Source organism: Mobula hypostoma, chromosome X2, assembly GCF_963921235.1.
Source record: "Mobula hypostoma chromosome X2, sMobHyp1.1, whole genome shotgun sequence".
Classification (NCBI taxonomy): domain Eukaryota; kingdom Metazoa; phylum Chordata; class Chondrichthyes; order Myliobatiformes; family Myliobatidae; genus Mobula; species Mobula hypostoma.
Genome location: NC_086129.1, coordinates 21,418,779 through 21,443,844, shown reverse-complemented (window position 1 = coordinate 21,443,844; position 25,066 = coordinate 21,418,779). Strand labels below are relative to the sequence as shown.

Genomic DNA, 25,066 nt, shown 5'->3' with positions numbered 1-25,066 from the left:
TCCATGTTCATACCTGTATATACACACACACACAAACCAAGCTCACTAACTCCCTATGGCAGCCTCCTCTCCAACTGATCTTACTGCCTCTCCCTTCTGACCAACTCACACAGCTTGATCGTCATCAGTCAGTACATCTGAACCACAGCAACCCTGCCTTGCTAGCACTATCAGTCCAGTAACTGATAGATGATACTCAGTGGTAGATAGTGAGGCTCTTTAATTTATTCATTCAGAGCATGCAAACGTCACTGGCGATGTTGGCATTTATTGTCTGTCTCTAATTTCCTCTGACCTGGGAAGGATCTAGAGTTGCATACTGTTCAGTCAGGGGAATATTGCTGTCCACAAAGGATATCTGTGAGCTGTAGGAGAGGTATGGAATTCTGCATCTCCATAGCAACCTACCAGGGTCCCCGGGCATTCAGAGACCCAGATCAGCTGGATTCCAATGACCAGGGTTAAACTGTAACCAGAGAGATGCCACTTGACCTCCAGTCTTCAGTTCCTTATTGAAAATAGTCAGTGAACAGATAGTCATGGTATTCGGGGCTTTTTTTCAGATATTTGGGTGACAACAGAAATGTTTCACACATTAAATAATTTCCATAATTTATTCACATTTTATCTTTACTGATTGAGTGCACAGAAAGCAAATGCAGGTAAACTCACTGGGACCACGAGCACAGAACTTAACCCTTCATTAATAGAAGGTAAGTGTGGGGGATGAACCTTTTATTCCAAACATTCCTGTTTTGCAGAAGTACACATTTCTTTCCATAGATCTTTTGTCTGGTATTTTGTGTAGATCCTCTGAAAGGAGAATGCAAATTTCAGCAATTTTCCACCAGCGCTCTCTTGAGTTATTTTTGCTATTCCTTTTACAGGAAGACTGCAGGGAGTCTTGGGAATATTGCACCACCAAGTTGACTATCCCTTTGCACCCAAGAAAGCTGCTTCAGAGTTTTGGAAACTATTCATAGAAGGCCAGTTTCAACAATTTACTTGGTGCCTTTTGTTATATTTAAATCTTCCAAAATATTCTACAGACAATGACATACTGTTGAAGTAGGGCAATTGTTCTAATGAGGAAAAAGCAGCTACTGTTACACAGCAAGCTCCCACAAACAGAAATTAATCTGGGGGATGACGACATTCTGATTAGGGATGTTGATTTAAGGTTAAATATTGTTCTTGGACACCTACCCTTCTCATTAAGAATCATTTTATGGGATCATTTGCATTCCTCCAGGAAATTGATAGAAGTTTTATATTTCATATCAAACTATTTATATAATTATAATTGATTAACTTATGTAACTCTGAAGATTTTAAATGGTAGTGCACCAGTTTCTCATTGATGCCCAGGAACATTAGCCTTGGTTTTGGAGTCATGACTAAGACATGTAGGAATTATGGACACAGAAAAAGAGCCTGAAGGGTAGGGCTTCTGCACAGTCTGTACTGTGATGGACAATTTTGGTGGTTTGCCTTAGCTTAACGCCATTGGTCAGCTTCTTGTCTTTTGGGGCAGTGAGTGGCAGCTGGTTGGTGGAGAGTGATGATTGGCTAGTCCTGAGGTGGTCCAATGGCAGTGTGAGGAGACTGCAGTGTTGTCAGCTGCTGGGAAGGAGATCAGATTGGTAGGAGGTGTGTAGGTACAAGTGACTTGGATGAGGAAGTGGAAGGATGTGTTGGTAAGTTCGTAGATGACACAAATGTTGGTGGGAGTTGTGGATAATATGGAGGGTTATTGTAGGTTGCAATGGGACATTGACCAGATGTAGGGCTGGGCTGAGAAATGGCAGGTGGAGTTCAACCCAGAAAAGTGTGAAGTGATTCATTTTGGGAGAGGTGTGTGGTCAGTGTTTGGGTGTGGAAAGAGGAATGTGGGGTTAGGGTCTGTGTGGAAAGAGGGATGTGGGGTTAGGGTCTATGTGGAGAGAGGGGTGTGGAGTCAGTGTCTGAGGGTGCTTAACCAAATTGGTGGGCCGAGTGGACTGGGTTTTCCTCAGGATGAAGGCTAACCTCACAGTGGTTACACAGGTTTCAATAGACCTGGGTTTGTGTTGACTCAAAGAGTTTCCTATCTGTCTGGAGCTGCATTCACTTTGCAGACCTTGTGGTGTAAGAAAGAGAAATATGCAGGAATGTGCAGGCAACTGAGACTCTGCCGTTTAAATGCTTCATCCCCACTCGACAGGGTAGTTTGAATTTGCCCCTTAGCTAAGGATGCACATGTCCTTCAGAGGAGCACAAGTGTGAGGTCGTCACCAATAGCCTGACCCAAGGGAGGGCTGCCCCACCTGTGAAAATACCCATGGGTCTACAGGAGATGCAACCTGGTGACTGCTTCCACAGATCAAAGTGAGGTGTTTGTTGGGTACCGAGCTCCCTTACGCTGTTCCTTGAGTTGAATTGTGTTTGTAGATCAGAGCCTTCCATTGAGCGTCCCTGATGTCAAATTACAGAAGTTTCTATGGGACTGTATTAGATGTCAGAACCCAGCTGTTCTTCCAGAGCTGCCCGTCACCATTCAAAAGGTTCACTGGTACTATCTACAGTGCACACTGGCATTATCCAGAAGGTTCACTGGAAATTTCCTCTATCTCAAAAATGTACAATTCTTTTCAAAATTACTTCAGAAATTGTTATAAAAACATATTATCAGCAAACAATACTCCACATTTTTGTTAACAAGTTGGCATTGTGGTACCTAATTTACTGACATATAGGATTACTGAGTTGTCCACGGATTTGCCTGAATATCATGGTGTATTGTGAATGACCCTTACTGTTGCACTATATTGGAACATTTACTGTGACTGACTGTGGGTGATTAGGTAGCACAAATGCCAAACAAACAACTTGCAGTTGGGGTGGCGAAGAACAACACTTCAACTTTGTGAAACACTGTACATGAGATTAAAATGATATTTACATCTTTTGTACACTTCACCAACCTCTGTCACCAATTTTTCATGTTCTATTTAAAGAATTCACACCTGTGACAGAGATAAAGCATTTGACATTCCATCAATTTAATTTTGAAAGCCGAGAGTGTGAAAGAATATTGGGGTGAATAACAGTGGATCTCTCATCCTTCGAGCCCTGGGGTGTGTGGAGGGAACTGGTCTCTCAGTTAGAGCAAGTTGCCACAGAACTCAGGACACTGACAATGCGGGGCCCAGTAACCCATTCCACAGGTCATCGGGGTCAGTATCTGAGGGCAGAGAGGATGGGAGTCACGGAGGCAGTGTCTGTGCACAAATTCTCTTGGGTGATAGGTACCAGTATTCGGCTGTGGACGGGGATCACAAGAGCTGGTATTTGAGAGTAGTAGAGGGTGGGGCTCACGGGGGTCAGTATCTGAGTGTGGAGGGGTCAGGGGTGACCTGAGGGTGACGGGACCCCTAAGTAACGGGAGCAGATATCGGACCATCTGGAGCCTTTACCCTCCTTCAGTTATCCAGCATTTGTGCGCACTTAACAACCCTTCTTAAGGCAGTGCAGATGTGTGCTTCTGTGTGGACAGCTGGCTGGACAAGGTGAGAGAGGCAGGAGGAGACAGAATGGGGACTGAGAGACAGACAGGAATAGATGTTGACTGGACATTTCAGTGGAGAACTTTTCACCAAAGGGGTGAAATCGCTTGAGCCCCTCCAGCCTCAGTTGGGACAGCCTGCACATCAAACTGTGTAACCATCATCCTACTTAGTCTTCACACTGCGGAGACTGTTGCAGGGCTGAACAAACTGAACAAGCTGCAGCCCTGGGCCCAACCTTTCAACAGATGACCTCTGTCGACTTTCACAAGCCCTTGACATTGGCGGCAAAGCTCAAAGAGTAGAGATTGGTCTTTTGCACAAAAATGACAAATCTGTCTTTTGCCCCCAACGTTGGGCACGGATCACCCCTTGAAGATAGAAGGGCTGAGAGCCCAGTTTCGAGGCAGTCCCACCCCACCTACACATCACTCGGCTGTTACTTGATCCACCGTGTTTCCTACTTTCCATTGGAGGACGTTGGCGACCTTCTTGGAGATCCAGCACAGTTTGGTTCCCTGTCCTAGACCAGAGGTGTCATTAAACAATCTGCATCAGTCTGTCCCACCAGTGCTGGGTTGAGGCCAGGACTCAAAGTCATAGCTGGATCAAGAACTGAGGCTGTCACAGTCCCATTATCCATGGGGCACTTGGAAATAGACAGGAGTGGCCCTGGGAGGGGGGCAGGTTTGAAGGACTTGGCCCATGGAGATTCCACTGAAGATTCAGGAGCAGGAGAGGCATCCAGGAGGAGGGGCCCAGGACAGGAGGGGCTCAGACATGGGTCTGCATTCGCCTCTGCAGTGGCCGTGTTAAGTCTGAGTTCTGAGACGATGAGTGAGAGTAGTGGGAGGAAGCCGAAGCCTTGCTGGCCTCGTCGAACTGCACCGAGCTGTCCTGCTTGCTGTTGCTGCTGATGCTGCTGTCACACTGGTTGTCGAGGAAGGAGTTGCTGTCGCTCATGGAGCCCCGCTGGTACTCCCGCTCGCACAGCTCGATGGAGCTGCTCCCGTTGCCCAGCACAAAGCGCTGCCCGTACTCGTACATGCGGTTAGCGGCACTCAGCTGTGTGTAGAGGGTCGAGAAGGACATGCCTGTGGGCACCCGTTGCCTCACGGATGGTCTCTGGTCAGGTGGGCAGCCCACAGTGCCAGTGGCAGCAGCTGGCCTGAGTTCTGGGAAGGTGTGAACACTGTAGTAACCGTTGGTAGGATCCTGTGGGGGCAAAGGTTCAGATAGATGTTTGGTTTAGATTTCAGCTTGAGGGAGAATCACACCTCTTCAGCAGATAAAATCTATTTTCTAAAGATGCATAGTGGTGTCAACAATACAAAGCTAATGTGTTAATGGATTGTCAGCTCTCTGCATGGGAGGCAGTTTTAGCTGTTGGTGAGAAGGAGTAGTGCACATCCAAATATCTTGTATTTACATCACCCTTTTAGACAGCTTAGATTGTCCTCAAAAGTATCACAGCTGACTAAGTGCTTTCTCCATGCATTTGGTGTTGTAATTTAGCAAAACACATCAGCTATTCTGTGCACTAGTAGATGCTACAAACTACGAGTTGGAGAATGACTACATAATTGACCTTTTCTTCTCGATCCTCTGCTCTCATTCATTTCTTTTTATTTACACCTCCTCTTAGATAATCCAGCCTGACTATTAAACTTTCCCCACCCTCTCTCAGCTAGCACCGCCTCCATTTTTGCCATTTTGTCTCTCCCCGACATTCCCTTTCAGTCTACACCTCTCCCTTCTCTTAAAACACATTTGATTTTGAAGTTTCCCTTGATCTGATGAGAGGTCATCAGCCTGAAATGTTACCTTTGTTCCTCTCTCCTCAGATGCTGACTGACCTGGTGAGTATTTTTAGCATTATGCATTTTTATTTCAGGTTTCTAGCACCTGCATCTTTTTATTTTTCATTGGCTAGATGCTCTTCTGATTGTAATTTTGAAGACACGGGGAGTTCTTTTAAAGCCTTGCAGTGCCCTGGGTTTTAAAGGTGGGTGGTCAGAAGCTTCTGTGTAGCTTTTGTTGACCCTACCCTCCCCTCCTGCACTGCTTGGCTCTAACTCAACCCCTAATCTCACACAAACTGTGTCTTTGTCTTCTGAGGTAGATAAATGATTTGTGGAACAGATCAGTCTTTAATAACAACATTTGAAAGATACTTGGTCAGCCATATTGATGTTATGGGCCAAACATGCGCAATTGGGACTAGCTTGGATGGCATCCTGGTCAGTTAGGCTATAGGATCTGTTTCCATGTTACATGACTCTGACTAGTAGAACTGGCTAAAAGGGCTGAATGGTCTTCTGTTTCTGTGCTCATTTTCATTCTTCTACTCATCAGCATAGAGAATCTTTCTGATGACTCTCAGGGGGACAGGTGTAAAGGGACCCCGATCCATTTCTGTGTGTCAGGAAGAGGCCTGTCAAGTCCTGGACAGTTTTCGCTTCCCTACATCTGAGGCAGTTGTCCAATTGGCCCCAACCAGAGTTCACAACAATAAACAAATGGAGTAACAAACAATCTGCTGGAGAAACAGCACCTGTGGGAAGAATGGAACCATTGACAGCAACGATTCCTTCCCCACACCCCCACCGCCCAGATACTGCTTGAGTTCCTCCAGCAGATTGTTCGTTGCTCCGAATTCCGGTATCTGCGGCCTTTTGTGTCTTCAAAGTAGAATAGAGAACCAAAAGTACATAAGATCTTTGAACCTTGATGTGTTGATATTCCTTCTCTTCTTCCTTGAGGACTTCCAGCTGTTTCAGCACCGGGTCCTGCTCAAACTCTCCCCGGTTAATCTGTAAACAACAAACAATCAGCACCTTCATCGCCCTTTACACTCCTCCCGCAACACATTCATACTCCAACACTTTCTTCTCAAGGATATGTCTCAAATGATGGTCAAACAGTGAGAAGATCATTATTCAATTTAGTAGTCTGGTACTCTCCTACAGGCGAAACAGCAGATAGTGCTGCTGAGGCACATTGGTTTTGACCATGATACTAGATTCTCTTATCCCTATTACCACATGTGTTTGTCCAAGTGTGTGGCTTCCTTCCACATCCCAACGACATGCTCATGGGTAAGTTGACTGGCTGCTCTAAGTTACCTCCACTGTAGGTGGGTGGAAGGAGAATGAGAATGTTTGCTAGGCAACCAGAAGACAGAGAACTCGGGAACTTGAGCCTTGCACTTGTCCAAACAAGTGACAGGCTCCTGTAGCATGTGCAGATGAAAGCAGAAAGAGTCGACAAACTGACCACAGCATCCATGGTACAAGGGCCGATTCATGAAGGGGAAATGAGAAAGGAATGTGTGGTGATATAAGACCATAAGACATACGAATAGAATTAGGCCATTCAGCCCATCAAGTCTGCTCCGCCATTCCACCATGGCTGATTCATTATCCCTCTCGACCCCATTCTCTTGCCTTTTCCCTGTAACCTTTGATGCCCTTACTAATCAAGAACCTGTCAACCTCTGTTTTAATGACTTGGCCGCCACATCTGTCTGTGCAATAACTCCCACAGATTCACCAACCCTGGCTAAAGAAAATCCTACTCATCTCTATTCTAAAGAGATGTCCTTGTATTCTGAGGCTGTGCCCTCTGGTCCTAAAGTCCCCCACTATAGGAAACATCGTCTCTTCAGCCACTCTATCTAGGCCTTTCAATACACAATGAGATCCTTGCTTCATTCTTCTAAACTCCAGTGAGTACAGGCTCTGAGGCATCAAATACTCTTCATACAAGTGCCTTTCATTCCTGGGATCATTCTTGTGAACCTCCTCAGGTCCCTTTCCAATGCCTGCACATCCTTTCGTAGATAAGACTCCACATGCAGCCTGACTAGTGCCTTATAAAGCCTCAACATTACATCCTTGTTTTTTTAATATTCTAGTCCTCTTGAAATGAATGCTAACATTGCTTTTGCTTTCTTTACCACTGACTCAACCTGCAAGTTAGATATTGAAGAGTATAGTTAGAAGAATATAAATACTGTTTTCTTCAGCTTGAAAGTGAGTACCAAAGGTACAGTGGCAGTGTGAGGAACATCTGGTCAAAGCGGAGGAGGAATTTGGATTGTATGGAGAGAGGACCAGTTGTTGTATTTATTTATTTATTGACTGATTGAGATACAGAGTGGAATAGGCCCTTCTGGTACTTCAAGCCACACCACCCAGCAACCCCTGATTTAATCCTAGCCTAATCATGGGATATGGTTCACATGGGAACCAATGACTTAGATAGACCCTTCCCCGCCCCCCCAGAAATGTTCAGCTGAAGGAGTATGAGTTCAAATTTAAAAAAAAAGCAGAATCAGAAAGGTGATAGTTTCTGAATTACTACGTGAGTGACATGAAAACTGGTAGAGTAGATATGATCAGTGAATTGGGTGCATTGTTCAGAAGCTGGTGTGTGAGAAATGGGCTTTAATTCAGGAGCACCGGACTATCACTGAGGAAAGAAAGAAACACTTCACTAGAGTTGAGCTGGGACCGGTACCAGTGAATCAAATAGCTGGGGCTGTAGATAAGGCTCAACACTTAGTAGTGGAGGGGAAAGATTGGATTGGGGGAATAGCTGAAGAGAAGAGACTTAGTGACAATGTAAAGTTATGAAAAGGGTAATGATAGCCAGAGGGTTTCAGAGAGGGACCAGGAAAACATAAGTCAGTTAGTCATTCCATTCAGTCAGAACAGGGAAAATGGTAAACACACAGAAGTGAAGGATTTTTATCTGAATGCATGCAAAAGGATAAATTAATAACATCAATCAAAGAAAATTAGTACAATCCAAAAAAACTGTGACTCTGATATGATTTCAATATGAATGAGATTAGGTATTAAATATTCCAGGATATTTCATCTGTAAAAGAGATATGGAAAGGAGGTGGGATAGCCTCGCAGGGATTTGTTAAAGGAAATTATGTCTAACCAACCATTCAGAGTTTTTTCTTGAAGCAGCAGAAAGGGATGATGAAAAACATGGTGGATGTGGTGCATCATCCAGATTGTAGCCCATTGAATTAAAAGAGCAGCAGCATTATGAATAGAAAATTGGCTGAGTAATGGGAAACGATGATGTGTGGACTGGAGAGAAGGACTGTGGACTTCCCCAGGGTTTGTTACCGGGACCACTGTTTTGTGTAACTTCAATTGATGTACAGTACAGGTCTGCAGGTGGTGTAGACCGTGGGCATGTCTAAGTTTTGAAGGGGAGTGTAATATAAATATATGTATGATCATATGAATACAGGAGCAATTAATCACTCTGTTCCCTTCACCTACTCCTCCGCTTAATAAATCATGACTCATCTGATTGTAACCTTAACTCAAAATCCCCATCTATCTGTGGTAACATTTCACTCCCAGCTTATCAGAAATCTACCTGTCTTAAAAAAAGTATTCAAAATCTCTGCCTCGCAATCAGATAGATACAGATATGATGACAGAACAGATATGTAGACAGATTATGAAAAGATTTAAGAGCAACAGGGTTATTGTAGTGGGTGACTTCGGCTTCCCCAGTGCAAGAGGATTATCTCGGGCAGAGCGTATGAGGTGTAACCAAGAGTGTTTCATAAAACAGTGCATGGATAGTGCAACTAGAGTAGGGACTTAGTTTTGGGAATGAACCTGGCCAGGTGACTCGTCTTTTGGTGGGGGGGGGGTTGCATTTTGTAACAGTGATTACAACCCCTGAAGATTTAAGATGGTTATGAATAGGATAAGTCTGGACCTTGGGGAAGGGGGTGAAAAAGTACTAAATTAGCGAAGGGAAAATAACATTTTTAGGCAGGAGCTACGGAGAATAAATTGGGAGCAGCTGTTAGTGGGAAAGACCACATCTGACATGTGAATATCATTTAAAGACCAGCTGGTTAGAGTTCAGGGCCGGCTGGTTAGAGTTAAGGAAGAAGGGTAAGAATGGCAAGATAATGGAACTTTGGTTGGAGAGAGAGGTTGTAAATTTAGTCATAAAGAATAAAGAAGCTGAAATCGCATAGTACTTTTGAGAGTAGCCTATAGCCCACATTACGGTGAATTATGGACTGAGGTGACTGGGCTAAATTTCTGGAGGGCAAGATGTCATCTGGAAATTATGGCCAGCATGTTCTATCCTGAGTTAAATCATTATGCACAATTTGTATCTGAAAATAGGTGCTCTCAGATGCAGTTTCTAAGCTGCACAGAGTATACGGTGGACCCTTATGCTCACAGAGGGTACTGTGAAGTTACCGGGGATTCTTATTGCATGGTGGGGCTGAGAGAGTGCACAGCTGAACTGTATGTACAGTAGGACTGTGCTCACTGCGTGTGTACACGCTCAGAATATGGCGTGCTTACGCTGTGCACTGAGCGACTTTGTGGACAACATCTACAGCTGCTGGAAGATTGTTAACTCATTGGTCCTCCATTGGAAGGAGATGCCCGCAGTAAATGCTGTTGGGTGGCGCATTCCAGGGCCCAAGCATGCTGAAGGGCACACTGAAGCTCAGTGCAGCCACTGCAAAGGCTGTGTGGGAAAGGACCACAGTCCAGTGTCCTGCTGCCACTGGACACAGAGGAGTTGGGCCCTGTAACAGCCGCTCACTCATTTCAGGGTTAAGAAACAAACATGAGTGGCTTTGATGCATTGTAAGGAAATGTGTTGAACTGATAGTATGTGAAGAAAGACATGTGCAAATTGTATTTAATGTGCATATATCATGAGTAAAAGATATTTTTGAAATAAAAGAAAACTATTGTTTACTATGGCCTGTGAACTTTTACAAAGAGTGTACTATAAAATAGTGCACTCTGTATACATAGGAAACATATGCTCAGAGCAATATAGCATGTCAAAATTGTGTATAGTTTATGTTTAATGTATGGTTCTCTTGTGAAGGCAGCTTATGTGATTTTATATACCCGTAATACTGTTGCAAGTAAGTTTTCATTTGTGCCTATGCACACATGTACTTGTGCAAGAGACAATAAACTCAACTTTGAACTTAAATAACTTAGCTCATATTGTGAATATTCCATGGTATTGTGTGGACGCTGAGTGTGTAGTATAAGACTGCCTGCTCATATTGTGTATCACTCTAAGTGTGCACTGTGGGCTGTGAACTCATTCATGACAGTGTACTGTGAGGGCACTTTATTATTGAGAATGATAATGACAGTTTTGGCCCCCTGAATTAAGAAAGGATGTTTAGAAATCTAAGGCATGCCAGGAGAACTTCACTTGAATAATTCCTGCAATGAGAGGGTTGTCCCATCATGACTGGCTAAAAATATCTGTTTTCACTGGAGTTTAGAGGAATGAGTGATGACTTTATTGAAACATAACATGCTGAGGTGGGCAGGACAAGGTAGATACTGAGATGTTTCCACTAGTGTGAGAGTCTGGAAGGAGAGAATATGGCTACAAGCCAAGGGGGCTCGCATTTAAAACTCAATCTCATGAGAATATTTGCAGAAGATGTTGACTCTGGAATTCTTTGCCCTGGAGGTGAGATCACTGGAGGTACTTAATGGGGAGATAGGTACATTTTTGAAGGATCTGTGTTTTTGAGGTCTACCTGGAAGTGGCACAGTTGAAGTCTGGGGCAGAGCAGCAGTGAGTATATTGAATAGTGGAGCAGTACTGAAGAGCCACAGGCCTCCTCCTTCTCATATGTCTTGTATGCACACTAAAGCAGAAGCAGGAATCAAGGATGAGGGTTCTGCTCCAATCTGTATCATGAGGGCTAACACCTTGACAGAGAACAGCAAGCTCAGCACAGCAGGGAGTGATACCTGGGACCTGGGCCCATGGGGAACAAGTTACATGATGCACACTGCATCATTTCCTCATCTTAGACTTGTGAGGAGACTAGAAACACTGTGCAGAGAGAGATACCAAACTCACCATCACATTTTGAATCGCTGCCTGGTCTCCTGGCTGCTGGGCTCCATTGTGGACAATCTCTACACGGATCTCATTCTTGGCAGAAACGTCGCCTTTAACATCTGGAAAACAGTCATAGGATGAAAGTCAAACACCCCTCACCTGAACCTTTGCACTTCTAATATGGACCTGGACACTGTAATGGGTATGAAGGGTGAGCTGTTGTCTGGATAAATCAGCCACTTGGATAGAGCTACCTAGTGGGAAAGATTCTCACCCACCATTTTACCTTAATGGTCAGTCTTTATGCCAATCACTGTGTGGAAACTGGCTTTCTGACACTGAACTTGGGCTTTTATCTTAGCAGAATACTTCCTGCTGCATTTTGAAGTACTTTCTTCCTTATCATCAGCTATCTCCACACCTCAGTGTACCAATCTGACATCCTAGGCCAATACTACGTGAGCGCTGCATCGTCAGGCTTCAGTTGAAATATTAAGCTCACACACAGTCTTCCTTGCCTGGGCAATCAATGGTTCTGCTGAGTACAGGTTCTCCTGTGTGTTCACCTCTCTTGACCAGAACAAAGTGTTCACACAAGTAAGCCTTGTATGACTTGTCCTGTAAGAGTGACCTGTGAAGGTACTGAATAAGTCAATCTTTCCATATGACCTATCCTTGACTCTTTAAGTAAAGCAGCAGAGCATAAATTTCTTCATTTTTTTTTTCAAGGTACTTGTTTTCTCATTTGAAGATCAGGTTGCGGAGTTGCTCTGAGGAACCTCCAAGTTCAGTGTGTCACTTATCTGCCTCGTTAACCAAAGCTGGCTAGAGTCCTCCAGTTGTCTGTCCAAAGCAGATTTTGATTTATTTGAGGATACACCTTACTTGATGTCTCCCTCAAAAACTTATATCTCTTTGCTTTAACTGCCTAGGGCAGTATTGGTATGAATAACCAATGTCCAGTGCCATTGATGACAAAATGCTGACCTTGAACTCAAGACAACTATCACTTTGGTACTAAACCTTGTGTTCATAACAGATTGAAAACCCCAGTATATCCCTCACTTTGCTGTTAGCATCAGACATACAGTAGCATCAGTAAAGGGCAAGGCTTGGTTCAATGGGGGAGCAGGCAAGCAGCAGAAATAGTCATCTCTAACCATGAACCCCCCCTGTGCCTGTGTATTAAACAGCAGGAGCTGTGGCCGAGAGAACATTCAATAGATTAGATCAAACCTCTGCAGTCCTATACATGGAGTGTCAATTGGAGCTTGAAAATAATACAACTATTGACAGGAGATTTTCCACAAACAGCTCCACTGTCAACAAGGGCCAAACTAAAAACTATTACCAATCACATTTGGTCAGGAGTTCCAAGTGGATGACTAGTCTTAGCTTTATCCTGAGATCGCAAATTTCTGCCAATGACTTCACTCCCCATGATGCCCAATAATGGCCGGTTACAGCAAAGGCCCGTTCTGGGTGCAGCACTGAAGACCAATGCTCCTGAACCAGCTGCACTTCCAGCCAAGTTGCTCAGTACAGTCACAATGTTGGCACTTGTCTGAGAATGTGGGAAAACTCTCCAAGTATGTCCTGTCCAGAAAAAAAAAGCACAATAAGTCCACCTGCTCCATCAACGAAGCTGTTGCTGGTGCTATCAAGTGGCTCTTACTCGCCAATTACCTGCTCATTGATGCCTAGCTGGTGTTCTACCAAGATCACTCAACTTCAGATCCTATCACAGACTTGATCTGAACTTGATAGAATTCCAAGGATGCTGTGGAAATGACTGCTTTTGACATCAATTGACCAAATATGATAACAAGAACCTTCAGTAATGTTTGCGAATTTTGCTTTCCACTGCCATTCTATTTAATAAGGAAGAGGGATGGACTTATTCGAGACCAATAATCTCAATCCTAGGACATCATTTCAGAGGTTGCTCCAAGCTCCATTTCCAACATCTTCATCAATGACATTCCTTTTAACATGTCAGAAATGGGTAAAATTTACTATGATTGGAGTGTACTTTTGTTTAATTCATAATGCCTCCAGATAATGAAGCACAATGAAGCTACATGGAGCAAGAGGTGGAGAACATTTAAATATGGGCTGATGAGTGGCAAGTAAACTTTGTAGCACACGAATACCAATCAATGGTCATTACTAACAAAAGAAGAATTAGTCACTTGACTTTCTAAATCAGTAACATCACCAACCATCACCATCAAAACTCTAGGGATTATTTTCATCAGGAACCTAGCAGTACTAGTCATACTGCATCTACAAAAAAGGGGTCAAAGAGTGGTCATCCTGAAGTGAATGAGTCACCTCCTGAAACCTGAAAGCAACATCTGGGAAACACACGAGAGATTCTGCAGATGCTGGAAATCCAAAGCAACACACACAAAATACTGGAGGAACTCATCAGGCCAGGCAGCGTCCATGGAAACGAATAAACAGTTGACGATTTGGGTCCGTACTCTTCTTCAAGGCTGGAAAGGAAGGGGGATGACACCGGAATAAAAAGCTGGGGGGAGGGAAAGGATAGTTAGAAGATGATAGGTGAAGCTAGGTGGGTGGGAAAGGTAAAGGGTTGGAGAGGAAGGAATCTGATAGGAGATGAGAGTGGACCATGGGAGAAAGAGAAGGAGAAGGGGGGTGATAGGCAGATGAGAGGAGGTAAGAGGCCAGAATGGGGAATAGAAAAGAGAGGAGGGAAACATTTTTTTACCAGAGAGGAGGGACACCAGGGACAAGAAATTCTGCAGGTGCTGGAAATCCAAAGCAACACACACAAAATGGTGGAGGAACTCAGCAGGTCAGGCAGCGTCCATAAAAGTGAATAAAATGTCAGCGTTTCAGGCCAAGACCCTTCTTCAGGACTGGAAAAGAAGGGGGAAGATGCCAGAATAAAAAGGTGGGTGGAGGGGAAGAAGGATAAACAACTTGGTCAATTTACACCAGTTCAGTACTTCAACCATTCCCTCCATTACTATCTTAGTATGGCTGTGGTATATACAACATATCAGATACACTGCTACAGCAACCTAAGATTCCTCCAACAGGACTTCGAAAACTTTGATCGTCCAGAAGGTCAAGTTTGACAAACTTCTGTAGATCCGCCGTTTTTTAACTGGTTGCATATGGAAGCACCAATGCCCAGGAATGGAAATGGTTACAGAAAGTGATGGATACAGCCCAGTCCATCACAGGTAATGCCCTCTCCACCATTGAGTATACTTACATGGAACTTTGCCATAAGAAAGCAGCATGCATCATCAAAGACCCCTCACCATCCAGGCCATACTCTCTTATCGTTACTACCATTGACCTGGAGGTACAGAAACCTTAAGTTCCACACCACTAGGTTCAAGCCCAGTTATTACTCTACAACCATCAGGCTCCTGAACCAGCATGGATAACTTCATTCACCTCAACTCTGAACTGAGTCTACGACCTACAGACTCACTTTCAAGGTCTCTTTACAACTCATGTTCCCGTTATTATTTTTATTTGCATAGCTTGTCTTCTTTTGCACATTGGTTGTTTGTCAGTGTTTTTTATATATGTATAGTTTATTTTTGTAAATTTCTACTTTATTTTTTCCTGTAAAAGCCTGCAAGAAAATGATTCTCAAGATAATTCAATGGATTCTGATTAATTGGGCCACCAGTTAATCGGGGAAGATGCTTATTTAGGGCAACTGTTAAAGGACAAACACTAATCGAGAAAATTGCTGGGGTTCCCTTCATTTATTTGTGACACTATGCCACTTAATTGGGGCAAGAAACTGTGCCAAACTGGTTCTAATCAATGTCAGTCGCGTGCACTTGTGTGGCTGTTAGACGTTCTACTGTACTTAGAGTAAATAGTTTTAAAATAGTATCAGCTGCATGTGTTTGTGTTGAATAGCAATGATTTTTGTCACTGATAGATGGCAAGAAATAAGCAGTGAGACTATTTCAAACCGTTTTGCTCACTGTTGTTTCAAACATTCAGTTTTGGGGATGCCAGAAATGGCTGGGAGTGAAAATGAAACCATTTCACTACTTCAATAAGTTAGGACCTACGAAGAATTTGAAGGTATGGACAATCATAGAAACATAGAAAATAGGTGCAGGAGTAGGCCATTCGGCCCTTCAAGCCTGCACCGCCATTTATTATGATCATGGCTGATCATCCAACTCAGAACCCCGCCCCAGCCTTCCCTCCATACTCCCTGACCCCCGTAGCCACAAGGGCCATATCTAACTCCCTCTTAAATATAGCCAATGAACTGGCCTCAACAGTTTCCTGTGGCAGAGAATTCCACAGATTCACCACTCTCTGTGTGAAGAAGTTTTTCCTAATCTCGGTCCTGAAAGGCTTCCCCTCTATCCTCAAACTGTGACCCCTCGTTCTGGACTTCCCCAACATCGGGAACAATCTTCCTGCATCTAGCCTGTCCAATCCCTTTAGGATCTTATACGTTTCAATCAGATCCCCCCTCAATCTTCTAAATTCCAACGAGTACAAGCCCAATTCATCCAGTCTTTCTTCATATGAAAGTCCTGCCATCCCAGGAATCAATCTGGTGAACCTTCTTTGTACTCCCTCTATGGCAAAGATATCTTTCCTCAGATTAGGGGACCAAAACTGCACACAATACTCCAGGTGTGGTCTCACCAAGGCCTTGTACAACTGCAGTAGTACCTCCCTGCTCCTGTACTCGAATCCTCTCGCTATAAATGCCAGCATACCATTCGCCTTTTTCACCGCCTGCTGTACCTGCATGCCCACTTTCAATGACTGGTGTATAATGACACCCAGGTCTCGTTGCACCTCCCCTTTTCCTAATCGGCCACCATTCAGATAATAATCTGTTTTCCTATCTTGAATATTACTATGAAAATGAAGATTTGCAAGATGCAATCATTAATAGCATTGTATGAAAGTAATCCATTATCTACACCAGGTGTCTATGTTGATTTTGTTCATTGAGTACTCTGGATGAATTCCTTTGATGATAAATATTAGGAACTAATACACAGTTTTATAATACTGTAGTACTATTCTAATTTGTTTTGTATTTCATTTAAATACATAATTTGTCTTGTTTTTACACTTTTTACAACTATTTCCATGAAACTTCAGCTAATTGGGCCAAAATGTATTGGTCCTGATGTGTCCCAATTAATGGGAATCTCCTGTATATGATAACATATATACACCCAATAATAATCAGAGTTAAAAGTTTCAGCAGTGTAGAAAGACTTAGATTGAGAGGAGGGCTCATATCGAAAGCTACAAACTTCTCTGCATCAGTCATTGCCACTTCATCAGATCCCCATGTTGGCGAGGTTCTAGTCACAAAGCGAAGGCTTTCTGCTTCTGGCAGTTCTGCTGTGGTCTTGCATTACTGTAGAACGTTACCTTTAGTGTGAGGGAGCAGCAAACAAAGTAATGTCTAAGGATAGTGGAAGAGGTTGAGACCAGGAGAGAAGAGTCTGGAGATTTAGGGAGAAAATTAAGACCATAAAAGATAGGAGCAGAATTAGGCCATTTGGCCCATCAAGGCTGCTCTGTCATTCAATCATAGCTGATCCTTTTTTTTTCTTTTCTCCTCCTCAACCCCAGTTCCCGGCCTTCTCCCCATAACCTTTGATGCTTTGTCCAATCGAGAACCTATCAATCTCTCTGTTAAATACACTCAACAACCTAACCTCCACAGCTGCATGTGGCAACAAATTCACCACCCTTTGACTAAAGAAATTTCTCCACATCTCTGCTTTGAAAGGGTACCCCTCTATCCTGAGGATGTGCCCTCTTATCCTAGACTCTCTCACCATGGGAAACATCCTTTCCACATCTACTCTGTCTAGGCATTTCAACATTCGAAAGGTTTCAATGAGATTCCCCTTCATCCTTCTAAATTCCAGCAAGTACAGACCCAGAGCCATCAAACGTTCCTTGTATGATAGCCCTTTCTTCCCTGGAATCATCCTTGTGAACCTTCTCTGGACCCTCTCCAATGCCAGCACATCTTTTGTAAGATGAGGAGCCCAAAAATGTTCATAATACTCAAGGTGAGGCCTCACCAGTGCCTTATAAAACCTCAGCATCACATCCTTGCTCTTGTATTCAAGACCTCTTGAAATGAATGCTAACATGGCATTTGCCTTCCTCACCACCGACTCAACCTGCAAGTTAACCTTCAGGGTGTTCTGCACAAGGACTCCTAAGTCCCTCTGCATCTCAGATTCCTGAACTGAAAATTGAATAAAAAATGAAAATCAAAGAAAAACTGCAGTTGCAATACACAGTGCACAGACAAAGTGATAAGCCTTTAATAGATTATGTACATAACTCACAGAAGTTCCTTATGTTCCACCCTTTGCCCTCCCCCTTCTCCACAGCTACCAAAACTAACGTGTTTTCCCTCTCTCACTTCTGTTGAATGGTCTCATTCCCCAAAAAATTGTCGGTTCTCTCTCCATAGAAGCTGCCTGACTTGCTGAAGTTTCCCAGCAGTCTTAACTTCAGTCGAAGAACACAGAACATAGAATAGAGAATAAGAACAGACCCTTCAGCCCACGATGTTGTGCTGAATTAATTCAATTAGTAATGAAATACTTAACTAAACTAATTCCTTTTGTCTACACAATACCCATGTTATTCCAATTGCTGCGTATTCATCTGCCTATCTACGAGTCTGTGGTGGTCAGTGCTATCATGTTTGCTGTTGTGTGCTGGGGCAGCAGGCTGACGGTAACAGACACCAACAGAATCAACAAACTCATTCGTAAGGCCAGTGATGTTGTGGGGATGGAACTGGACTCTCTCACGGTGGTGTCTAAAAAGAGGATGCTGTCTAAGTTGCATGCCATCTTGGACAATGTCTCCCATCCACTACATAATGTACCGGGTGGGCACAGGAGTACATTCAGCCAGAGACTCATTCCACCGAGATGCAACACAGAGCGTCATAGGAAGTCATTCCTGCCTGTGGTCATCAAACTTTACAACTCCTCCCTTGGAAGGTCAGACACCCTGAGCCAATAGGCTGGTCCTGGACTTATTTCCTGGCATAATTTACATATTACTATCTAACTATTTATGGCTCTATTAATACTTAATTATTTATGATGCAACTGTAACGAAAACCAATTTCCCCCGGGATCAATAAAGTATGACTATGATTATGACTAGATGCCTCTTTTTTCGGCAGATCAGACAAGAGGAAGTGTGAGTATTGAAGGAGGCAAGAGATGGGATTGCTGGGGTCTTGACCATTCCCTTCGTGTCCTCTCTAGCCACAGGCGAGGTCCCAGAGGACTGGCGAGTGAGTAATGTTGTACCTCTATTTAAGAAGGGAACAGGGGAAAATCCTGGGAACTATAGACTGGTGGTTTCACATCAGTTGTAGGGAAATTGCTGGAGAAAACTCTTAGGGATAGGATACATGAGCATTTGGAAACCCGTGGCCTAATTAGGGATAACCAGCATGGCTTTGTGTGTGGTGAGTTGTGCTTTATCAACTTGATGGAGTTTTTTCACAAAGTGACGAGAGAGATTGATGAAGATAGGACAGTGGATGTTGTCTGCATCGATTTTAGTAAGACGTTTGACAAAGTCCCTCATGGGAAGCTAGTTCAGAAGATTAAGATGCTTGGGATCCATGGTGAATTAGCTGTTTGGATTGAGAACTGGCTTGTGCATAGAAGACAGAGGATAGTGGTTGAAGGGACTTATTCAAGCTGAAGATCTGTAATTAGTGGTGTTTCACAGGGATCTGTGCTGGGACCTCTGCTGTTTGTGATATATATAAATGACCTGGATGAAAATATAGGTGGGTGGATTCGTAAGTCTGTGAATGATACCAAGATCGGTGGAGTTGTGGACAGTGTAAAAGGCTGGTAATGAATACCGCATGATGTAGATCAGTTGCACTATGGGCTGAGAAATGCCAGATGGAGTTTAGCCCAGATAAATGTGAGGTGTTGCACCTCAGTAGGGCAAATGGAAGGAGACAGTATACAATTAAGGGCAAGACCTTTAAGAGTGTTGCTGAGCAGAGAGATCTTGGGATCCAAATTTATAGCTCCTTGAAAGTGGCTACACAGGTTGACAAGGTGTTTCAGAAGGTTTTTGGAATGCTTGCTTTTGTTAGTCAAGGCATTAAGTTCAAAAGTCAAGAGGTTATGTTGCAACTTTATAGAACACTGGTTCAGCCACATCTGGAGTATTGGATACAGTTCTGGTCACCCCACTATAGGAAGGATGTTGAGGCTTTGGAGAGGGTGCAGAAGAGTTTTACCAGGATGCTGCCTGGTTTAGAGGGCATATGCTATCACCAGAGGCTGGATAAACTTAGGTTGTTTTCTCTGGAGCACCAAAGGCTGAGGGGAGATTTGATAGAGGTCTACAAGATTATGAGAGGCATAGATAGAGTGGACAGAGAGCATCTGTTTCCAAGGGTTGATTTTCTAATACCAGAGGGCATGCATTGATTGATGAGGGTAGGGAAATGGATGTTGTTACCTTAAATACATTCCCTCTGGTATTGGATATTTCAACCCTAGGGGAGAAATGGCTAACTGCTATATCTATGTTTCTCATAATGTTATCAACCTGTATCGTATCTCCCCTCAGTTTCTGCCATTGCAGTAAAAACAACCCTAGTCCAACCTCTCTTTATAGCACATGCCCTCAAATCCAGGCAGTACCTGGTAAACCTCTTCTACACTCTCTCCAAAGCCTTGACATCCTTCCTATAATGGGATGACCAGAACTGAATGTAATACTCCAGATGCAGTCTCACTCGAGTTTCATACAGCTGGAACATAACTTCCCAACACTTGAACCCAAGAATAGCAAGCATGCTTTGTGCCTCCTTTACCACTCTATCAACCTGTGTTGTCACTTTCAGGGAGCTATGGCTGAACCCCAATACCTCGCTGCAGCTGGAGGAAGCCCACATGGTCACAGCTACAACATGCAGTCTCCTCACAGAGTGCACTGGAGGTCAGGAGTGAACTGGGATGCTGGAGATGTGTGACCATAGTTCCACAACATGCACCACTGTGCCATGGCAGCTATGCGCCCATAGCATCTCACTTACTCTCTACTTTTCTTCTTGCAGTGTTTCCTTAATTTGATATGCTGCACCATACACTCCAATGTCTGAGTTAGAGCTGGACGACACTACCCTGCACTATTTCTGGTGCTGCACTCTACTGTTACACACTCCATTTGTTTTAGTACATGCTAATTCACAGGGCAGTAAATTAATAAACATGCATATTAACAAGCATTCTTCATAGTTACTGTCTTAGCTTTTATCAATGCTCAGTGGAACCTTTAATGCTGTTCGCACAGTCATCTATGGCCAAAGCTGTCTCCGCACATATTTGCTTCTGTTGTACTCCAGCCAATTAGTGTACATTTCAAAGGGTTTAAATACTGATTTACCGGGACTCTTAGCTGGAATGCTCTGGGCAATCCAATTTTTATGCAGACTCTTTGGAAATGAGTAGAATATATGCTGAATCTATATTCCAATGTTTCTGGAGTGTTTTGTAAAAAAAAAGTCTTAAAATTCTCCTGAAGGAAATCAACTTTAATGACCGCGTGTTCATGGTGGATATACTTGTTAATGGTTCTCAGTAAATTCCCAAAGCTTCGAGTGTTAATGGACAAGATGGATTTGGCTGCTGAGCTAGTGATGGAGCAACAGAAGGAAAAGAATTTGTACAGAGGCAGCCAGAGCAGAACAAATCAGGAGAAGCAGAGACAATGTGAAAAGGACTGAGCAGGAATCAATACACTGTTCTCATCCGACACCTCCCTACCAACACCAGACGCATACAAAATACAGTACTGTGCACCTGTATGTGCCTGAGGTTTTTGCTCTGTACTGTATGTCCTCTACTTCAGGGTCCCTTCCTAGTCACAAAGTTAAAACCTGGTTTTAAGGAACATTCATATTTTTCCAAGTTGTCAGTCTTTCATCATCACTGAATCTAAATGTTGGTATTCCCTAAAACCACATTTTAAGAGTATCTTCCCCAGAAAGACTGGAGGGGGGGGAACATTGACTCAGACCATGAGAGGCTTGGGTCAGGCATTTTCATGCCTTACAAGGCGCAGATTGGAAGTCTGTGTGGGGCGCCATTCCTCACACAGACTAGAAGACTAGAGTAGTTCAAAAAGTAGAGTATTGGCAACTTGTCAGAGGAAACTAGAAATGTGCAGTTGATGTTGGCCTTGCCAGAGACACAAATGAAGAATTAATTAATGGAAATATTTTCTGAGTTAATGGGAGAAACTTGATGAAGAAGTGGTGCATTCTGATCATGGTTTTCCAGTGTTGTAACCTACTGATTTGGTTCAATCAGTAATATTGCATTGGCTATTTATTGCAGGTCAGTTCTGTCTGGATGTGTTCAGCTCCAAGTTCAATAAATTTTCTCTTCAGAATTGGTTCAGATTTGTTTATCAAACGTACATCAAAACATACAGTGAAATACATCATTTGTGATGGTGGCAGCCCGCAAACGGTGCCACATATTCTGGTGCCAACAAAGCATGTCCACAATGTCCAGCAGAACAATACAAACAAAAGCAACAACAACTACAAAAGAGGACGAGACAATAACAGCAAAACAAGCCCCTTTCCCACCTCACAACCGCCCCCCGCACAGACACAAGCATGCTTCCAGTCCCAGGACAGGCTGCCTCCGGGACGCCAGTCCGTGTTCTTTTCTTGAATCCAGGTTATTTGAACATCGTGCATGAGATGTGTATGTGCTCTATTCTTCCTTTCCACCTGTACCTTCTGGTAGTTGTCCAGGTTAAATTTTTTTTGTCTGTCAACTTCCCACTTACATGTTCAGTGCATCTTGTGCCTTATATTTTACAGAGCCTGCACTAATTCCACTGCCTTCTTCAGTTTGATAGTATCTGCAAATCTGATCAATTTGCATTGCATTATTAAATCCAAAATGCCATTCAAGTTATTCAGTTACAGATTCTCCACATTCCCTATTCAATAATTCTCCCCACCCTCAGCATTAACCTACAGAAACTCTGCCAATATGTTTACATTTTTGAGGTCTTTCCACCAATTTTTCACTGCTTATCTGATGCCTGGATTCTAATTGACCTCTTTTTAATTGTGGGATATTCTGAGACCTTCTGAAAGCCTGGGTGTAACACATTGTCCAATTTGTCAGTTTATTCATCTGTTAATTTTTCATGAATATGCATGTCTTCTGTGGTACCAGGGGTGGTGGAAGAGATGCGTATTCATGAAAAATAAACAGATGAAAGGTCAACAAGTGAGTAATAACAGGAAGATTTATCTCCTCAATTTAGCGATACAATTCACCGTTAAACTCTCTGCTACTGGAAACTATCTGCCATATTAAAATACGCTGAAAATAGAAGTGCAAACATGTGCTGGTGTATTAACAATAATTACTTCTCATACTCAATATTTTTCCATCCTCACTGAAGCAAGGATCAGAATTCAAGCCATGCTCCGTTGCACCTACTTTCGCATCTGACAGAGACTGTCTGATTTAAAAAATCGTAAATACATTCAGGATGTTCCTTCGATGTCCTCCCTCTGGTATGGAAGACTCATTCGTGTGGATAATGGGAGCATTTGTAACAGGTTTTCATAGATTGAAAACAAAATGCCACTTTTTACAAATGTTCAGTTTGATTTAAATGGAAAATATTCTATTGGATCTTCAACATTATGGAACGATGTGTGAGTTTACCCTACAATTTCTCTGGTATTCTAGGCACTGCACTATATTCCAGGATCCAAAATTATTCCTAGATTTCCTTCTTCTTAAACACCTCTGTTAAACTGAGCAGTCCTATATGTAGTCCTGCAAGACTTGTGCTTCTCCATTTGTCTCCACTGAGCATGGCCCAAAGGGTTGAGACCTCTCCAGCTATCCTCCTCTTTCTCCATGAAGACATTCTTTGAAGACATAACTCTTTGACCAAGCGTTGATCATCTGCCCGAATAACTCTTCGTGCAGCTTGGCACGGAATCTTTCATTTGATAACACTCCTGCGATGTTCCTCCAGAGGTGTCTTTTCATTTGTTAAGGTCACCACAAAAACAAGAGTTATTGTTGCATCGTGAAGATGCTCTTTTACTCATAATGCATTCAAGGATAGGGGCATTTCTTTATTTGTGGAACAGGTCACCTCAACTAATGCAGGCTTATGCTTTGAAAGAGATGTGCCATGGAGATATATTGGTCAGCACTTGCTGTGATGAAAATTTGCTTCCTGGACCAATGGGCCTCTTCTTTTTGCCAAGCTCATCTTTCTAAATGCAGCTGTTAGCCAGAAAGAACTACAATCTACAAATCAGTGAACATGAATAAGGCAGGACAGTGGAAACAGACAAAGCAGAAGACTTTGTTTTTGCCATGTGGTTGCAGGAATGGAGGCGGCCATTTTGTGAGTCTGTCCTTGCAGCCGCCGTTGTGTGAACTGTTTGGTGAACTGATTCTTGATCCAGGATAACTTAAACAGAGCAATTGAATGTAGACACAAAAAGTTTCTGCTAATGATCTGCTAAACCTGAGACCATTCTCAGACAAGAAGCTGTTTATTATATAGAAGAAACAGCCTGTGATCTGGTCATCTGGGCCCAGTGTTTGGCTGACCTAATTAGACTTCTTTGAACCATTCTGAATTGGACAGAACAAAATAAATCACCTAAGGCACAAGATTGATGGATGCAGCCATAAAACAATGCTGCTTGTAGACTTGGGCCATATCCAATGAGAAGCTGACACAGGTCAGTCAGATGACCTTGAACCCATGAAATTGAAACATCATAGATTGATCTGATAATGAAAAGATTAAGAAAGAAGGATTTAGGGAGCACAGGCAGTGACAGCTCTGTGGAGATTGATAATCACAGAAGTTTTTGACCCTACATCGGACGTGTGGAAATTATGTCAGAGTCACAAGGGATGCCTGGTCAGTGTGGAATCTTTTCCCTGGGTATTACCTTTTCTATTCTTTGACTGTTCATGGAGGGTTAAGGAAATCTAGTTGGTGTGCACACTTATATTTAGTTACGTGAATTCATGTTTGTTAGCTGAGCCAATAATGACACTTGTTAGAAAATACAGATTCTCTCTGAGCCAAACTGATCATTATTATTGACAGTTAAACGTTACACAGCAGCTGCCATTTGTAAAGATCAAACAATGTAAATTAAACTTTCAATTATATGCTTTGTTTAGGTTCTGGTCATAAATGGGAGCTAGTCTTCAGTTCTAAAAATGTAAATGGAAAGCAGTAATCAGCTTGAAGTTTGAAAACTCAGCTTTCCAAACAAGCTCTGTATAAAGCAGACACATTGCTTGTAGGTAGCAGGAAATTAGGTCACTGCTGCATAAGAGGTGCAGTTTTAGACAATGGGTTATTTAATTTGGCTTGTTTCAAAACAGACAGCGCTGGCTAAGTTGCTTAGTTCAAAGAAGCTTGCAGACCAGATGGACACAAATGACGTAGCATATCAATAACTGATCCGTTAAAAAGCTGGGAGTTTTATGTACTCTAAGAAGTTAACTTTACACCATTAATTGTGGGTAGCTTGG

At 43.0% G+C, this 25,066-nt stretch overlaps 1 protein-coding gene across 3 annotated transcripts in view; it reads right to left on the bottom strand.

The window, feature by feature from the left end:
* Window positions 1–616: 616 nt before the first annotated feature.
* The window catches only part of kirrel3a (kirre like nephrin family adhesion molecule 3a), an 827,580-nt gene continuing 803,130 nt past the window's right edge, over window positions 617–25,066 (bottom strand). For all 3 annotated transcript variants that reach the window (XM_063038271.1, XM_063038272.1, XM_063038273.1), the window contains 3 exons: window positions 11,460–11,560; window positions 6,272–6,358; window positions 617–4,760 (listed from right to left, as the gene is read on the bottom strand). In XM_063038271.1, the coding sequence (XP_062894341.1) occupies window positions 4,320–4,760; window positions 6,272–6,358; window positions 11,460–11,560 (629 nt within the window). In that variant the 3' untranslated portion in view covers window positions 617–4,319. The remainder of the gene's footprint in view (window positions 4,761–6,271; window positions 6,359–11,459; window positions 11,561–25,066) is intronic.